General features: G+C 47.2%; 1 protein-coding gene across 6 annotated transcripts in view; it reads right to left on the bottom strand.

The window, feature by feature from the left end:
- EXOC2 (exocyst complex component 2) overlaps positions 1 to 18,611 on the bottom strand; it is a 1,204,847-nt gene that overhangs the window by 422,268 nt on the left and 763,968 nt on the right. For all 6 annotated transcript variants that reach the window (XM_085607146.1, XM_085607144.1, XM_085607148.1 and 3 more), the window contains 2 exons: positions 18,523 to 18,603; positions 10,524 to 10,583 (listed from right to left, as the gene is read on the bottom strand). In XM_085607146.1, coding sequence (XP_085463272.1) covers positions 10,524 to 10,583; positions 18,523 to 18,603 — 141 coding nt within the window. The remainder of the gene's footprint in view (positions 1 to 10,523; positions 10,584 to 18,522; positions 18,604 to 18,611) is intronic.

The following is an 18,611-nucleotide window of genomic DNA, read 5'->3' as shown; positions in this document are numbered from 1 at the left end:
CCAGGACAACAGGGACATGCAAGTTTACCTCCCAAGAAGCACAGAGAAGTTAATACTTAAAAGTAAAACGGATAGGGCTGCCAGTCCAAGAGGCCTACCAAATGCCTTGTTTAAATCCAATTCGGCAAGCTGGTTAAATTACTTGTCCTGCTGTATAATTACTATTTTGCTCATAACCAAATTTCTGACTCCTGGTGAGGTGCAATTATTTACCAGATATATAAAGGTGGTAACAAAAACGATCCAGCCAATTACCATCTGATCGCCTTGCTAGCCAACGAGACAAAATACTACACAGATCTTTTACTACAGGATTTGAGTAGCTGGACAGATGAGTGGTACATAATTAAAAAAACTCAGTCTGGTTTTTGCCCAGGAATGGGCACAGTGACCTACCTGACAATTTTAGCCCTGACCATAAAAAAGGCTCGGAACCTTAAAGCCCCCTTGTTTTGTGGACTTGAAGGCCGCTTTCGACCGCATCGATAGGACATAGCTCTGGTCCAAACTTGCCAGCTAGGGAAATCACTGAAGGAAATATAACTTCTTTATATAGATACATAGATCCAGATAAAATTAGGGGATGGAACAAGGCTCTCAGTTAAGATCCCAATAACATCTGGCCTCAAGCTGGGATGTGTGCTAGCCCCGGCGCTATTTAATCTCTTTGTGGTGGACTTCACTCAAGATATGGACCAGATAAGTGCCTACGCTCCGAAACTAGGGGAACAACAACTGGCAAGCATAATATATACAGATAATATTGTTTTTCCTAAGCAGAACCAAGGTGGGACTACAGAGGTTGTTACATAAACTAAGCTCCTTTACCTCGGACAACGAGTTGGAAATCAGTCTAAATAAAACAAAAGTGTTCACTTTCAGTAAAAAAAAATTAAGACATTCGGACGCTGAAATTTAAACAATCACAAATTAACTAAAGAAAGTGATTACAAGTATCTTGGAATCAAATTTGATATAATAGGAACCCACCAGCGACATAAGGAGCTACTTAAATCAAAAGCTGGATCGCTACTCGCTGCTTTCCTATCTTTACAGATAAAGATACATGGTCATTTGCTCCTTCCAATACATCAGAACAAAACTTTCCATCGCCTATGTCTGCGAACCACTCTATGCTTGTGACTATCAGTGGTTGGAGGCACTACATCTCAACACGTATAGGCAGCTTTTTCGACTTCCCCATAACGCTTCCCCTGCCCAAATAAGGTTACAATTTGGGCTCATGAAGCAAAAGTACACAAGACGAGGTACCGTTATTAAATTCTGCCACAAACTGAGGATCACCAAGGAGAACACACCGGACCAATGGCTATGGATAGAACCATCAAACAATATAAGACACTACCCCTATGAGGACTTCTTACGGTCTTCCTTAGAGAATCTACAGATTGCCGGCCTGTGGGAGCTCCTAATGTCTTTTCATGTCTTCAAGAAACCCTTCAATAAAAAAGCATGCGTGATCTATTCCTTTAGAAAGACAATATTGCCTTCTCGAAGCGAGCATTAATGGATCATCAGTCATTCCTATAAAACTTTGGGGCAACAGTCATACCTAGGCTCTAGCTACTCTTCCAATATGAAAACGAAACAAATGCGTCTGCATTTGGGAGACTTTCCATCACTTGACTTATGTTCAAAATGGCATCTAACTGGAAATAACCTCTGCAGAGGCAGTAACCAAGCCTCCAAGACCTTCATGCACATTATTTGTATCTATTCAGCACTTCTTGCGCTGCAGTTTTAAAACATTAGGAGTGCGATAATGCCGGCAAGCAGTAATTGCAAGCTTTAACAGGGGAAGCACAAGTCAAAATGTGCAGATGATTAAATTCTTGACTTGTGTCGCAAAAAAAAGTTGCATCAAGAAACCGAGATAATGAAGCTTGCCCATTAAGTGCAAAACTGTCTGCTTTTCCCAGCAACATAATTCTTTTTAATTATGCATCTCTCATTTTTTATTTTATGTTTTAAATCTGTTTATTGATTTCAAACAAACATAGGAGACAAGACCCTCAGCTCCTTAAGAACAGTACAAATGAGGCAACAGGTTGCCAGTCATATCATTACCAAGGGCAATAAGCGTGGAGCGGGCCCACAAAGTTAAATGGACAAGAAAAGCATATAAAAAAAACATACGAACACCCAACAGCCCCCCCCCCCCCCTTCCCCATGTCCACTTTAACAGAAAAGAGTAGATATCATCTAGGGGTCAGCGCCATCGTTTGCGGCATTTCTGGGGAAAGCTAATTGGAACCTGTGTGTCTGGAAGGCGAAGTAGTCGAAGATAACGGAGGCAAGTCAACTCGCGGAATTCGGACACAAGCAAGGTTAGGAAGGGCCTCCATAACTCTGGGAATTCAGACCCTCTACCAGCTAATGTGAGAGTGAGTTTCTCCATGCCTAGCACCAGCCAGAGTCTCTGAAGCCATCCGGAGTGTGTTGGAAGCTGGGCAGAGCGCCAGTGTATCAATATGTTTTAATTTTTAATTTTAAAGCAACTTATGCACTTTACATCTTATTGTGATACTCTGCCAATGACAAGTAAATTGTCACACAAGGCTTTATTAAGGTCTTTTTTTGTAATTTAAGTTTAAATCTGTTGTATTGAATTTCTTTTAGAAAACAACATTACATAACCAACCCCACCTACATTTATTGGCATGTGAGGTATGAACAGCAATGAAAAATCAATAGAGCGACAGGGATACGGGGGATTAATATGGGTGAAAAAAAGAGGGCAGTAGGGAAGAGTATAGGAAAAAGGAGTCTGCTAGACGGGTCTAGTATAGGGGAATTGCACCAGCTAAGACATTTTCTTATCTCCTGATGCAAAAGAACAGATGATGCATAGAATGCTGAATTAATCAAACATTTACCCCCAGTCACAGATCTGGGTTAAATCCATAGTTCTTTTGCATGCCACAACATTCCAGTTTAGACCTAGCCATATGCAAATCAGTCTTGACCCTGTTCCCCGTGGGAACAGTCCAGACCGAACTGCCAGGCCGGGGCTTCCCTAGACCAGAAACAAGAATCCTGGGACCGGTTTCGGGGTAACACCTCTCATCACCCAGGCTAGGTTGAATCTGGTGGCGTAGCGAGCACGGGACCCACGTCTGGGCATACCATTCTCACTTAGGGCGACAAATGCACAAATTGCAAAAGTCCTGAGTCAGTGCCAGATGTTGCCTGTGTGAGGCATATAACCTGCAAGTATGCTGGGCCGGAGAGCTCTCAGAATTCTTGGGATAGGAAGCGTATGCATGGACCTCAAATGTTGTCAAAATGGGGCACTTGGTGTTCTGCCGTCAACCTTTCCCAGTCAAGAAATCCCCAGAGCTTATGCTGCCAGTCCAGTTTTGTCAGGAGGCCATTGGTTCCCTATTTAGACAAAATAATCTGTTTTGCCGTGCAAAAGGCAAGTGTGATTGCACAGCCCCTAGCAGATCTCAGACAATAGGTTGGCACGTTGGTTAGTCCCTACAAAATGGAACTATGGACCCTGGGTATGTTCGTATCATACATCTCGTTGATGTTAACCAGGACGTCTGATCAGTATTGTTGAAGTTTGGATCACTCTACTAGGTAGCAAAGCTTCTCTGCTTGGTAGTAACATAGAAAGTGATCCCCCCAGTCCCCCCTTCGTCAAAGCTAGATATACCTGCATTTTAGCTAAACGTGCTTTTATACCCGCCCATACGTAGTCTTCAATTAAGTGTTGCAGTTTGCTAATAAAGGGGGGTTGGGGGAGGCGAGTTTGTAATGGTAGTGTCTGCATTACATATTGTATCTTGGGTCATTTTGACCGCTGCAAGTCTACCCAGCCATGAGAGAGAGAGAGTTTCCGTACCAGTTGTGTAAGTCTGCTCTAGCCGTTGAGAGTAGCAGGGCGTAACTGTGTTTCACCGTGCGCTCTAGAGAGTGGAGTATTTGTAGGCCCCCTTACAAAGCACAAGCAAAGGGAAAGAGTTGTTCCAGCTATGATCGGTCAGCCTTCTGAAGATAAACCTTAAAGCCACAGGCCCTTCCAGAGGCCTCTGGCTACTGCATCAGTGGGGAAAGGGACAGAGAGGGATTTGCAACTGCAATTATAACATTGTTTTTATATAAGGCGAATTTATGTTCCCTACCTCCCATACTGATTCCCGTCATTTGGGGGTGTCTTCGCACTGTCTCTGCAAAATGCTCCATGTAAAGACTGGAGAGGGGACAAGGGGAAGTTCTGCCAGGTGCTGCGTTCTATGTTAAAGGACTGCAATAACCGTCTGTTTCAGCATGTCCCACAGCAGGGCAATGGAAGTATCAGGTATTTTGTTGGTTTCAAGAAAGGAGCGAATAGTGCCAGTGTCTTCAGTGATGTTGGAGTTGTACGTGAGCAACTTATGATTGAGGAGGCATTTGCGTGGTGGGGGAGCTTTGCCTGGGACACGCAGTGTGATGCAGATGGGGAAGTGGTCAGAAAGGGCAGCCGTGCATAGGTCTACTATTGTGGCAATTCCTGTGAAGCAAGGTGATGAGGAAGAGATATGTAATCTTTCACTGTTGGGTGACTTAGTCGCCACACGTCCACTAGTCCCATATCTTTCAGCCATGCTCCCATTCTCCTGGTCCTCTGTGTGGACCTATCCATGAGTGCATCCTGGACCAGGTGAAAGTCTCCCCCAATAAGGTTTTGGCATCAGGGGTGGTCATCACCCAGCCAATAACTTCCAGGAGGAAGGCCTCTTGGTGATCGTTTGGGGCATAGATGTTCACTAATGTGAATGTGTAAGTGTTCATTACAATGTATAAAGCAACTAGCCTACCTGGTACTCCTGCTTGTATCTGGATGACTCTGCCCTGGAAATTGTGTAGCTAATAGAATCGCTATACCTGCCTGTTTTTCCATGCCCGATGAAAAAAGTATTGGCAATCAAACCTACGGGACCGTAGGAGTTTCCAGTCTGCTTTAAGGAGATGGGTATCCAAAATTAGGCAAATATCGCAACTGGAGTCTTTAAGCCTAGAGAGGAGCGCTAGGCACTTCACCGGTGAGTTAAGGCCCTGGAAATTTAAGCTAATTACTTTAATCTTGTGTTAGAAGGGTCTGGAGCCAGTCATATGGGGACAAAGTGGGCAGCTGTGCCACCAACCTGCAGGCACGTGTAGCCTAGAATGCCAGTAATGTATGTATATATGTAAACGTCGTTGTGCAGAAAGGATTGGGGGGGAAAATACAAAGAAATACAACTAGACAGTTTCCTCTCCTGGGAACACAGTCAACAAGGTCGCTGGCGGTTGATCATCGTCATTGAGCGAGTTTGGAGCTCTGCCGCTGTAACTGAAAGCACCAACTAGGAATCAACAGTGCAATCAGGGTTGCAATAACTGAGTTGAGGAAGGCCATATTTGGTGGTAGAGACCATTAAGCGGTGCTTAGATGAGGCTGTGTCTTGTTATTAGTCATTATCGGAGTCCAATGTGCTGTCCTGAGGCTACAGTTATCATATCAAGGCTGTTCTTTCTGTGCGGCTTTCTAATGCAGTTCAGCTTGGCAAAGTGTCTTTTCACTGCTCGGGAGGGTCGCCGTGATTTAGCAGAGGAGTGTGGGGGCTATGTGGTCTGGGCCGCTGGGACTCAGCATCTTGGGGGGTCTCAAAGCCCAGCAGAAATGTGCTTCTTCCAGAGTGCAGACCACGTGAGTCTCTTTATTCCAGACAAATATGAAACGCAAAGGATGCCCCCATTTACATTGAATTCTCTTCTCCTGTAGGAATGTCATCGCAGGGCAGAGGGCCAGTCGACGATGCAACGTTGTGAGCTACAGATCGTTGTACAGCCACACCTTCGACCCATCAAAAGGAATGGCGTTTTGGTCTTGTACGGCTGCCATGATAATTTCTCTATGATGGTAGGAGTGAAGGCAGGTTAGAATATCTTGTGGCATGCCTCGTGATTTAGCGGGTAGTCCCACTCTATGGGTACGTTCCAACACGATGTCCTTGTCCGCCAATTCTGGGGCCACTTGTCGAAACAAACGGATGACATAATCTCCAGTTTCCAAGTGTCTGCTTCCAGCGGGGCTCCTTTAATTCTGATGTTGGGAGCATCATGATCTATTTTCAAAGTCCTCCAACTGGTACTGCAGCTCTTTATTTTTGTGCCTGAGCTCCAAAAGCTCACTGCAATGTTCATCAAGTTCCTCTTCGAGTGAATTGTTGGTTTGTTCCTTTGGCTACGGTCTCCCAGCTCTCTCTTCATATCTTTGAAGTCTACTGCCATGTCATGTTTAAGGGCCGAAATGCCATCTCTCAGGGTGCCAAACAATGTCTCCAGAATGGCGCGTGTGACCGGCGCCCCCTCCTCTGACAGTTCTGTGATGTTCAGGGCTGCGTGTGAAGTTGCCGTAGGGGAGACAACCTGAGTCTGTTCAGATTTGTTTGTAGGGGGTTTGCTAAGCATCTCTTTTCAGGTAGTGTCCTTCTTATTGCAGTGAGTCGCCATGCCTGCGTCGTATGAACGTTCCAATACTAGACGTCAAGGGCCCTGTTGTGCTGGTTTTCGTGTTGGTTGTCTAGGCAGGCTGTGATGTCATCTCAAGCTCTATATTAGTGTCGATTTGCTTTCAGTAACCAATGGTGTCCAACTCAGCTCTGGGCCACCACAGTGAAATTCTCTCTACTGTGCAGACTATGGCACTTGTGGGGGCTTGACTGTCCCTCGGTTCCTCAAGGCGGCGGGCTTCTCTTTATGTCAAGCAGTGGAGAATGGTGCTAGGGCCGCCGTCCTATGTCACCTGAAGTGGGCAGCAGGAGCCTCTCGGGCGCAACGTTGCTGCTTATGCTGGGCCCCACTTCCTTCAATTTCTCTTGGCCTGCGGATTGTCTGTGGAAGCACTTAAGGTTTAGGGCTCAGGCCCTTGCAACCCCTAGGTAGATGCTCCATGCAGCAACATTCCCTGATAGTGCCTCATACTCCCAGGCCACCTAGGAGTGTAGCATGCTTCCCAGTCCTACTGACACGTAGTCTTGCCGCCCCCTAGCTAGCCTGGCTGAAGAAGGGTGATGTCCTGAAACCGGTCGCAGGATGCATGTTTCCGGTCCAGGGAGGTCTTGGCTTGTCAATTCGGGCTGGACTGTTCCCACAAGGAAACGGGTCAAGACTAATTTGCATATGGCTGGGTCCAAACTGGGGTGGTGTGGTGAGCAAAAGAATGATGGATTTAACCCAGATCTTTGTGACTGGGGGCGAATGCTTGCATTGTCCAGCATTCCGTCCATCAATTGTTTCTTTTGCAATTGTAGCCCTAAGTGGGAAGGGTATGCCCAGACGTGGGTCCCATGCTCACTACACCACTGGATTCAAGCTAGCCTGCCTGAAGAAGGGTGATGCCCTGAAACCGGTCCCAGGATGCTTGTTTCCGGTCCAGGGAGGGTCTGGCTGGGCAGTTCGGGCTGGACTGTTCCAACAAGGAACAGGGTCAAGACTGATTTGCATATGGCTGGCTCCAAACTGGGGTGGTGTGGTGAGCAAAAGAATGATGGATTTAACCCAGATCTTTGTGACTGGGGGCGAATGCTTGCGTTGTCCAGGATTCCGTCCATCAATGGTTTCTTTTGCATTTGCCGCCCTAAGTGGGAAGGGTATGCCCAGACGTGGGTCCCGTGCTCACTACACCACTGGATTCAAGCTAGCCTGGGTGAAGAAGGGTGATGCCCTGAAACCGGTCCCAGGATGCTTGTTTCCGGTCCAGGGAGGGTCTGGCTGGGCAGTTCTGGCTGGACTGTTCCCACAAGGAACAGGGTCAAGACTGATTTGCATATGGCTGGGTCCAAACTGGGGTGGTGTGGTGAGCAAAAGAATGATGGATTTAACCCAGATCTTTGTGACTAGGGGCGAATGCTTGCACTGTCCAGCATTCCGTCCATCAATTGTTTCTTTTGCACCTAGCTGCGCTAGGCATGGGATATGCAGGTGGAGCGTCAGTTGCGTCTCCCGCAGACTTCAATGTGACCCGTCCCAGCTAGGCCAATCTGCAGCCTTCGTGTGGCACCCACACACTCCATCACACAGCAGCTGTGCAGTCCTCCTGACTTGCTGAAAGGCTTACCGGACTTATTCTGTTGTTCACAGTCGCTGCAGCAGGGTCGGGGATCAGTGCTAGGGGGAATTCCTGGAGCCGCTACAGGCCACACTCCGTGGCAGCTGCCATTTTAGGAATATTAATGGCGGTCACCACTGTCTGGTGCGCTTTCCTATAGCCGTCGCTGCAGCAGCTTCAAATTGCCTAGGGGCGCTGCTCCGCATCTGCCGTGTACTTCTCCCTGCGACAGCAGAGCTTTTATAGACCCGGTGTATGCCCGATCCGCTATTTGATCAAAGTGGGCGGTGGAGTTTCGGGAAGATGCGTCCATTCAGGCTTCATCTTGGACACGCTCCTTTTATTGCAATTTAAACTATACGTTTTACTTGTGTATCTTATGCAATGGTTTTTAGTAACTAAGCATAATAAAATAAACGTGCAATGTTTGGGAGAAAAAAAATGCTGCTGGGAGAAGGAACCTGCCAATCCTGCAGCAGTGTGACTCACCTGAAGCACCATAGCAATTCGAACCCGACCCCCCCCTCTCCCCCAGTGAAGTGTGGGTCCACCACAGCTGAAAAAAAGGATATGGAAAGCAATCCGTGTGTGCCCAGAGGCTGGTGGGCAGCAGTCTCTGTAAAAATCAGATCCAGAGTGCAAAACAATCCAGAGATTGTGCCTACGACTGTGTTGCTACCATTTAAACCCATGCCCGAGGGGTGCCGTGCTGCGGCTATTGAGACTCTGCTGCTGCTCTTGTGCGGCTTAGATCTGTAACCTCAGCAACCTATCAACTGAACCTCACAGGCGATCCTATTGCCACCTTCTCTTGGACTATGGATAAAGCCTCCAGCTGACACGTTTCCCCCCAAGTAGTAATCTGTACCTAAGCCTTGATACCTGCCCGAGGGATACTCAAACCCGTTGAGAGACCTACCAAGACCTACCAAGCACAGTGTCACCTGAGAGAGTGGTGAGGTGATGTAGAATACAAGGTGCAGAAGCCCAAGCATGAGTACGAGTTGTAACTATTTTACGTGATGTAAAGTATTACTCTTTAAATGTGAAGATTAAGGTACTTTCCTTTTACCAAATAAAGGCACTGGGTTGGACATTCAGTTATTGTGCTGCTGGGTGGTTGGTTGGGTGCTGAGTTTCGGCATCCCAACACTACCTCCCTAAGAAGCTGGTGACTGCTCACCATCACTACATCTGAGTGTCATGTGCTGAATGGGCTTGTATTTGGCCCTGTTTGCAGGGTCATTGTAGGAGGAACCTCAGGACATCAGAGGTAAGCCATCCCAGTACTCACAGCTGCGGCCATAGTTGCCACTGTTTGCCCCCACTCCACCCAAATGGGCCTGCCATAGTTGAAAAAGGCAACTGTGTATTGGCTTGATTGGAGACACCATGAAGAACAGTAACATCAAATTCACATCCAACTGTGGAACATGTAAACAGAAGGATAGTAATTTGCACCACTCATTCTGAAATGTGGGCAGTGGCTGCATTTGGAGTTTCAGATAAATGAACAACCGACTCTGCTGCAAGAGCAGGTCTACAATATGCATGAGAGGAAGGCAGAGCTGAAATTCAACAGATCAGCACACTAAATCCACTTTACACAGTCTGGAGCAATCAGTTATGAGGCACAGAAATATTGGCATCTTTAAATGGTTTTAAAGGCAACTGAAAGATGAGCGCAACTTGTAATGTATGTGAAGGATGCAGAGTACTGCAAGCAGAACCAAGAGCCCAGTTGCAGTGTCTGAGGAGCTGCACGTTATTCACTAAATTAAATACAAGTTTACAAAAGAAAATCATGTGTCTTTTATAAAAGGATGCATTGGTTCACCAGTCCATATCACCGAAGGGAACTACTTTCAAGGAAGTTGTTCTCATTCTGCACAGGTAAAATGCAGTCACTCACAGTGAGGAGAGTGAGTGAGTGAAATGGGCTGACCCATTACCATATGCTGTGATAAAAAGAAGCAAAACGTGAATGGCACTTCAACAGATCATTGGATAATAAGGACTGAGTGATTGCTCCTATATGTACATAGGTATAGATATATACTTTCAGAAAGTTGCAGAAAAAGCAAAAATATATCTTCCCATTGTTTTGCCCAATCTTTACATAAAAGTCAGGAGCATGTTCTATTTCCTAGCTGCCTTACATCTTAGAAATGTCCATACTATTTGCTAGAGGACAGGGATTTCCAGAGGCTCAACACATCGTTTACTGTGGTCATTCAGACTGTTATTCTTAGTTGTACTAGCTGTCCTCTGTCCCACAGTACTAGCTTCCCATCTCCCACACATTCACTGTGGTCAGTGAATTTCACGCAGCATGCTATTCAGTGGAAATGACTATCACCTGAATACTATTTTATTCATTTTACATGAAGTCAATAAGCAGAGTTATAGCCTTGTATGTTACCTGAATGCAGTTGATGCTCAGCCGGCACACCTCGTCCTGTATGTTCTGGTGTTGGAAAACCTAGAAAAGTAGTTCTCGGTGAGAGTTCAGAATCATTGTATAAATTAAATTAAATGACACAAGTAATTAGACAATTTAACATGAAAATAAGTGGGACACAATTGCAGTGAAGGCATCAAGCCTGATATAAAGTTTTGACAGTAGATTTTCTACATTCCATTATGAAACGTATCCCATTTTCTGCCAAGGCAGTGGAAGAAACTCCAACATGTGTTGAGTTTTCTGTCTAAGAAAGTGGTAGAATCAGTCACTTGAGCATGGATACATCTGAGGGAACATTTGCGAATGCTGCTGTCTGAGGTAGTGATATCTGCCACTAAATATGGGCACTGATAATGCTTGCCTAAAATGGTGGTACACTGTCAGTGCACACATAGTCAACCTAACAAACAAGTTACTTACCTTCGGTAACGCTTTTTCTGGTGGATACAGTATCTGCCTGTGGATTCCTCACCTTATGAATATTCCCTGCGCCAGCATTCTTCTGGAATTTTTTGTAGCTCTCCACGCCGAGGAGGTCGTCACAATGCCATGGCTCCGCACGCAGCTCCGTGTGACGTCACTGGAGCCATAAGAGGGCTACGTCGGCATGATGACGTCAGTTCCACCCATTTTTTCCGTGCCACCGAGGCGAAACGGGCGGACCGACCATATAGAAAATGCATACATAGTACCACAGTATTCACACAAATACACACAGTGTAAAGTGAAAAAGGAAAGCAAAATAAAGCAAGGCAAAACAGAGGCAATGCAGAATGTTAATATGAAACAACATATTAACGAGTACTTCTTTTAAGGTATAAAAGGGTGGACAATGGGGAGGCAGGTGGGTCAGTGATGAATCCACAGGCAGATACTGTATCCACCAGAAAAAGCGTTACAGAAGTTAATTAACTTGTTCTTCTGATGGATACATCTGCCTGTGGATTCCTCACCTTATGAATAGAATCCCACAGCAGTCCCACTCCCGGAGGAGGGTGTCCACCTTTCTATACCAAAAAGACCTGCAAAACAGAGCGCACAAAATGGCTGTCCTTTCTCCCTTCAGAATCTAAGCAGTACTGTTTCGCGAAAGTGTGGAGGGAGGCCCAAGTTGCCGCTTTACAGATGTCCAGCACAGGAACACCTCTGGACAAGGCAGAAGTAGACGATTTGGCCCTGGTGGAATGAGCTCTAATGCCTTCAGGAGGCTCCTTAACAGCCAGAGCGTAACAGATCTTGATGCAAAAGATGATCCACCTGGATACCGCCTTGCCCTTCATCCGTCTAACATAGCCTACAACGAGCTGATCATCCTGACGAAAGTCCTTTGTTCTATCAAGATAGAAACTAATTGCCCTCTTAGGGTCCAAACGGTGTAGCCTTTCCTCCTCCTCGGAACGGTGAAAGGGAGGATAGAAAGTAGTAAGACTAATGGACTGTCCTAGATGGAAGGGAGTTACACCGTAGGCAGAAAAGCAGCCCTGGTCCTGAGTACCATCTTTTCAGCATGTACGGTCAAAAACGGAGGCTTTGAACTCAAAGCCTGAAGCTCACTCAATCTCCTAGCCGAAGAGATAGCCACCAGAAAGACCGTTTTGAAAGTCAGCAGTCGCAAAGGACAGCTATGCATAGGTTTAAACGTGGAACCCATTAAAAAAGTTAACATTAAATTCAAATCCCACTGGGGCATAATAAAAGGAGTGGGCGGGAACATGTTAGTAAGTCCCTTAATGAACCTTAAAACTATTGGAGACTTAAAAAGTGACGGCTGATCAGGCAAACAAAGAAATGCCGATAAAGCTGACAAATATCCTTTAACAGTGGCCACAGCAAAACCTTGCTGGGCCAAAAGAAGCGAAAAACAAAGAACATCAGAAAGATGAGCTTTCAAGGGATCAATAGACTTCTCTCCACACCATTTAACAAATTTGGACCACCCGTAGGAGTAGATAGACTTGGCGGAGTGTTGCCTGGCCGATAATATAACATCCACTACGTCAAGCGGGGGAGAAAAATAATTCAGGTTGCCCCGTTCAATCTCCAGGCATGAAGGTGCAGGCTCTGGAGGTGGGGATGTAGAACCTGCCCCTCCGACTGCGAGATGTGATCTACCCTGAGAGGGAGACGGAGTGGAGGGTGCGATGAGAGGTGAAGAAGATCTGTGTACCACACCCTTCTTAGCCAATACGGGGCGATCAATATGACTTGGGCCCGGTCTTGGCGAATCTTCCTCAGAACCAGAGGAATCAATGGTATGGGAGGAAACGCGTAATGGAGTTGTGAACTCCAACTCAACTGAAACGCGTCCCCCAACGCCCCCTGCATCGGAAACTGGAGACTGCAGAATGACACGCAGTGCGCGTTCTCGAGAGTGGCAAACAGGTCCACCCGAGGAGTTCCCCAATTCTGAAAGATGTGTCGAACTACCTCCGGATGAAGCCTCCACTCGTGGTCGGCAGAGAACTGCCGACAGACTGGTCGCATGTACGTTCAGCACCCTGGCCAGATAATTTTCCATCAAGCAAATCCGATGGTCCTGGGCCCAGGACCAAAGCCACAACTCCTCCCTGCAGAGACGGTACAACTCTACTCCTCCCTGCTTGTTGACATACCACATCGCAGCAGTGTTGTCCGTCAGGACTTGAACCGACTGATCGCGAAGGGAGAGAGGCCTTGAGCGCTCTACGTATCGCCCACAATTCGAGAAGATTGATATGATTCAATCATTCCTCTGGAGACCAGAGACGCTTGATCTCCAGATTCCCCAGATGATCACCCCACCTTAGGGTAGAGGCATCCGTTATCACTGTGGCCACCGATGGAGGAAGATGAAAGGGCTTTCCTTGAGACAGATTGCCCTCCACATTCCAACAAGACAGATCCGCTGCAGCTTCTCTGGAGACCCTGACAGACTCCCTGAGATCTCCATTTTGCTGATACCACTGCCTGCGGAGGCACCACTGGAGCGCCCTCATGTGCCAGCCTGCATGGTTGACAACTAGAATGCAGGAGGTGAACAGACCGAGCAGGCGAGGGACCTTCAGAACCGGAACACCCGCTCCATTGTAAAACAAGAGAATCATTTCCTGAACGTCGAGAATCCTTTGTGGAGAAGGAAAAGCACGACACACAGTGGTATCCAGTACCGCCCCTATGAACAGATTGCACTGAGAGGGCACTAGGTGAGACTTGGGTACATTTATCAAAAAACCCAAATTGTACAACAGCTGAGCTGTTACCTGCAGATGATGAAGCACCATCTCTGGCGTCTCTGCTTTCAGAAGCCAGCCGTCCAGGTAGGAGAAAACAGGAATCCCCGACCTCCTGAGATGGGCAGCCACCACTGCCATCACCTTGGTGACGACTCGAGGTACAGTAGTAATACCAAACGGAAGAACCGCAAATTGGTAGTGTTGCGACCCAACCGTAAATCGTAGATACTTCCTGTGCGACTTCAGGATTGGGATGTGAAAATACGCATCCTGCAAGTCGATGGACACCATCCAGTCCTCTTGCTGCAGCGCCTGAAGAACCTGCGCTAGGGTGAGCATCTTGAATCTCTCCTGCTTGAGATAAAGATTCAAAATTCTGAGTTCCAGGATGGGATGTAACCTGCCATCCCTTTTAGGAATCAGAAAATACCGGAAGTAGCATCCCTGACCCCTTTCCTGCTCCGGAACCACCTCTATCGCACCTTTTTGTAACAGGGCAATAACCTCCTTCTAAAGGAGAAGTAAATGATCCTCCGAGCAAAATCTTTGGCAAGGAGGGTAAGGAAAGGAGGGAATTCCCTGAATGGAAGGGCGTACCCATTTTCTACGAGATCTAGAACCCAAAGGTCCGAAGTGATTGATTTCCAACCTCATAGAAAATGGGTAAGCCGACCTCCCACAGGACCTACATGATCCAAGATGGCGGATCTAGGGCTACTTTCCTGTGTTACCAGGAGGGGCTGGGGAGGTAGAGGAGGAGGAAGGATGACGCCCGGCTCCACGTTGGCGACCTCTGCCTTTACCCCTAAAGGACTTATACAAGAGGTTTTGTTGTTGCTGCTGTTGAGGCTGCCTGAAACTCTGAAAGGAAGACTTCCCGAAGCCTCTGTACCTTTTATAACCATAACCTCACACCGGTGTTTGCAGACCCAAAGATTTTGCTGTGGCTTTACAGTCCTTAAATCTTTGCAAAGCCGAATCTGCCTTCTCTCCAAAAAGTCTAGATCCATCAAAAGGTAGATCAAGAAGAGCAGCTTGGACATCGGGAGAGAACCCAGAAGACCTCAACCACGCATGTCTTCTTGTTGCAATAGACAAACCCATCACTCTGGCAACAGAATCCGCCGTGTCCAGGCCCGACTGGATGACCTGGCGAGCTGCAGTCTGAGAGTCCGCCAACACCTCACTGAGATTTCCCCTGTCCTCCTCAGATAGCTTAGGAAGAAGCTGTTTGGCAGAGTCCATTAAGGCATGAATATATCTACCCAGGAGACATGTGGCTTTGGTAGATTTCAGTGCCATGCTAGCTGAAGAAAAGACCTTTTCGCAGACTGCGCCATCTTTTTGGAATCTCTGTCGGCAGAAGCTTGCGGAAAAGCCCCGGTGGACTGCTTCGAACAAGACGCCTGAACCACCAAGCTCTCAGGAGAGGGGTGGAATGAAAGGAGCACTGGATCTCCAGGAGCAGGTCTATATCTTCTGGACACTGACCTCGAAACCGCAGGAGCAGAAAGAGGGTTGCGCCAAACATCCAGTATGGGCTCGGTCAGAGCATCATTAAAGGGCAAGAGTGGTTCAACCACCGAGGACGGTGAATGGAGCACCTCCGTAAGAAGATTAGGCTTATACTCAGCCACAGGTAGCTGCAAAACTAAAAGTTCAGCCGCCTTACTAATTACAGAATGGTAGGGAGCAACCTCCTTCGAGGGGGAAGCCTTTTGAGAAACAAAGTCCCTCTCCGGAGAAGCATCAAGTCCGCTTGCTTCACACAAGTCCTCAAACACATCCTGTGTGTCATACACTTCTCCTTCCTCCCTCTCTTCCTGGTACTGCTCCTCCTCCAACAACCTCTGCGCCTCTCTCCTCAAGCGCATATTCGGCTGCAGCGTTGACGGCGCAACACGCAGCGTCGATAGCTCCGGGAGCAGCGTCGAAGAAGGACCCACTGTGGTAACCGGTGCCGATCGAATCCGAGAAGCTTCATGGGATGGAGCCGGGGACTGCCCATACGGCGTCGACATCCTCGGAGCCGGAAAATGCCAGGACGGCGTCGCTGACATGAAGGGCACAAAGGAGGCCTGTGGATACTCCTGAGGCACACCCAAATTATATGTCAAAGGACCCATGGGACCCTAAGGTGCACCGTTTTAACCACGTGTCCCCTTGAACCATAACAACTTTCTAAACAGTGTTTACAAAACGTTGTGTACATGAAACATCTTAAACACGTGTAATGTAAAAATATCCCTTTTGAAAACATGCCGTCCATACATAAAAACTATTTTTCGCATATGCCGCTTAGCAATTAATGCACAAGTGTATGCACCGTCTGTAAGGCACAGACCAGCACACGAATTCGAGGAGAGGCACCCGAGCGGCCATTGTGCATTACCACCAGTGTGCTAGCGAAAAAAAGCACAGAGTAATAAAAAGCAGCCTTACTTGTCAGTGTCTTCGCAGGCTAGCAGTGTCCGATTTCAGAATACTGTTGCTCTCTTCTTTTTTTTACACTAGTGCTGGAAGGGAAGGGGAGGGGAAGGGGGGAGTGAGGGGAGACGGCTGAAGCGAGGAGAGGCACCCGAGAGGCCACTGTGGCGAGCCACTCACTTTACTTTCGTTGAACCACAGGCCCAGTTTGTCATATACAGACGAGACTCCACGACAGTGCCTTGTCTGGGATTTACATGCACGGTGCCTATTCCTGTTAGACACACCCCTTGTTCATCTCCACCAGGAAGCCTCTGGTGCGAGCGCCGCGTTTGTCACCATTTCTAGAGCACTGTGCCTGTCCTCGCTTGTATACAGTGGACAACAGGAACACTGCAAAGCTGAACCAATCACAGTTCAGAGAAGCCCACCTATACCTCGCAGTGAGCGAATCGCCATCAAGCCTGAGGTGGCAAATATAAGCGGTGTTTTAGACTGCACCTCACTAAGTAAACTACACAAGCCACTTTCACCACAGGTCCCGAGACAGCGCTCTTTGGAATCTCTCTTAGAGTGGTCCGCGGCCAAGCAGGATGAGGGACAACACTGACATATCCCAATGTAGAAGTATGGACGAGGTCTGTGGTTAGAGGGTGGGCGGTGCTGCCCCATGGAGTCCATCTGGTGACAGGCGCCACATAAAATCTAGTGACCCCTTTCACGCTTTAGATTTTCCAATCGGATATCGCCATTTTAAGCCGGGATTGTCACCTCCTTCTCCGCTCGAATAATACCGCCCCCAAATGAATACCACGTCGCTGTGCGTACCGCGGACACAAACGGAAGGTGTGATTGCGCTGTTGACACATGTACGAACCCAATGCAGCGATCACTGAATGCATAAACACACATATTCGGAGCCACTCTCTCAAGTGTGTGGAGAAAGCAATGAACCCAAGATCGAACGTAAACATTGTGAGGTTTCTGAGACCATGGCAAGTGTGGCCGTGGGCTCTGATAGCGAAGGATTGACACACCACCCCCTCCTTTTCAATCAGTCCAACTGTGCCACGGACTGAGAGGCGAGAGACAGAGCCACTGCTCGCGACTGCACTGACTGGTGCCATGCGCGAGCACAATATCCAGTCTGGGGATTGATAGCCAACAGAGAGAGCCACTGCTCGTGCCGGCACTGACTGGTGTCGCGCACGTGCTGAATATCCAGTCCGGGTGGGCGAGCCAGAAAGGAGACAGGGAGGGGAGCAAAAAGCCTCATTGTAAATCGAAGGCGCACATATAACATAAATTGTGACGCGCGACAATGGAAAGCAGAGGCGGAGCTTCCACCCCACTTCCAAAGAAAACCGACGACAATAGATTTCACAGAGAGAGCAGCGTATGCGCTGCGATGATAGGCGAGACCTCAAAAAGGAAAGTGGACGTAAATGTTATATTAAAGAAGAATTTATAAACTACAATGTTGTTGTACATTAAAAAAAAATATACGTACCCAAGCTTAAAAGGTGCCTCTTGAACATCTGGGAGCCAACGGACCTACCAGTAAAGGGTAAATTGTGGGCCACGTTCGGACAGGTGATCGCAAAGCACAATATAGCGCGCAGGTGGGGAGCGTGCACACCCCCATCGCTTAGTGAGTGGAAAAAAGATATGGACTGGTGTATGCTGCAGGAGAAAACAGTTTATGTGGCCCGGGGGTGTCCTCAGAAATGGGTGGCAGTTTGGGCAAAATGGAATGAGTACCGTGGACACTTATGTGAACCCCCCGTGATCCCCTCCCTTGACGAACCACTAACGCAGTAAGGACCCGTGTACTGTCAGCAAAATGTGGGCTAAGCCATCTTACGTACAAAGTGTGTATACGAATCTGTGATTGCTGTAATGTACGAAAATGTGATTATGTATGTGTAATGACCAACAAGTTGCAAATAAAAAGAATTGATAAAAAAAGAAAAACAAAAAAAAAATATATATATGTATATATATATATATATATATATATATATATATATATATATATATATATATATACACGTTTATGCACTCTAATTAAAAATTCCTTGTTATCTACTCATGGACCCATGAGTTTCTTAATAAGGCAAGTAGGAATGAATAATTAGGACAGCTAGGTACAAGCGAGAGACACTAAGGAGAAGAACACTTAGAAAACTTTGAAAAGCTACACTTAAATGCAAGAGTACAAGCACAATAGCATGCGGATTGTACTTGGAGGCTCCCTGTCTATTGGGCTGGTCTCCAAATGCCTCTGTAATAATCACAATAAAGCAGCAGAAACTTACATTGGCTTCTCCAGGCTTGCAGTCCAGCACAACTTTCAGGGACTGTAAGGACAGCAAAATGACTTGTTCGAACTGTGAAGGCTGAAAGC

Source organism: Triturus cristatus, chromosome 5_2 (assembly GCF_964204655.1).
Source record: "Triturus cristatus chromosome 5_2, aTriCri1.1, whole genome shotgun sequence".
Taxonomy (NCBI): domain Eukaryota; kingdom Metazoa; phylum Chordata; class Amphibia; order Caudata; family Salamandridae; genus Triturus; species Triturus cristatus.
Note: the sequence above shows the minus strand (reverse complement) of the source record. Positions and strands in the feature narration are given on the sequence as shown.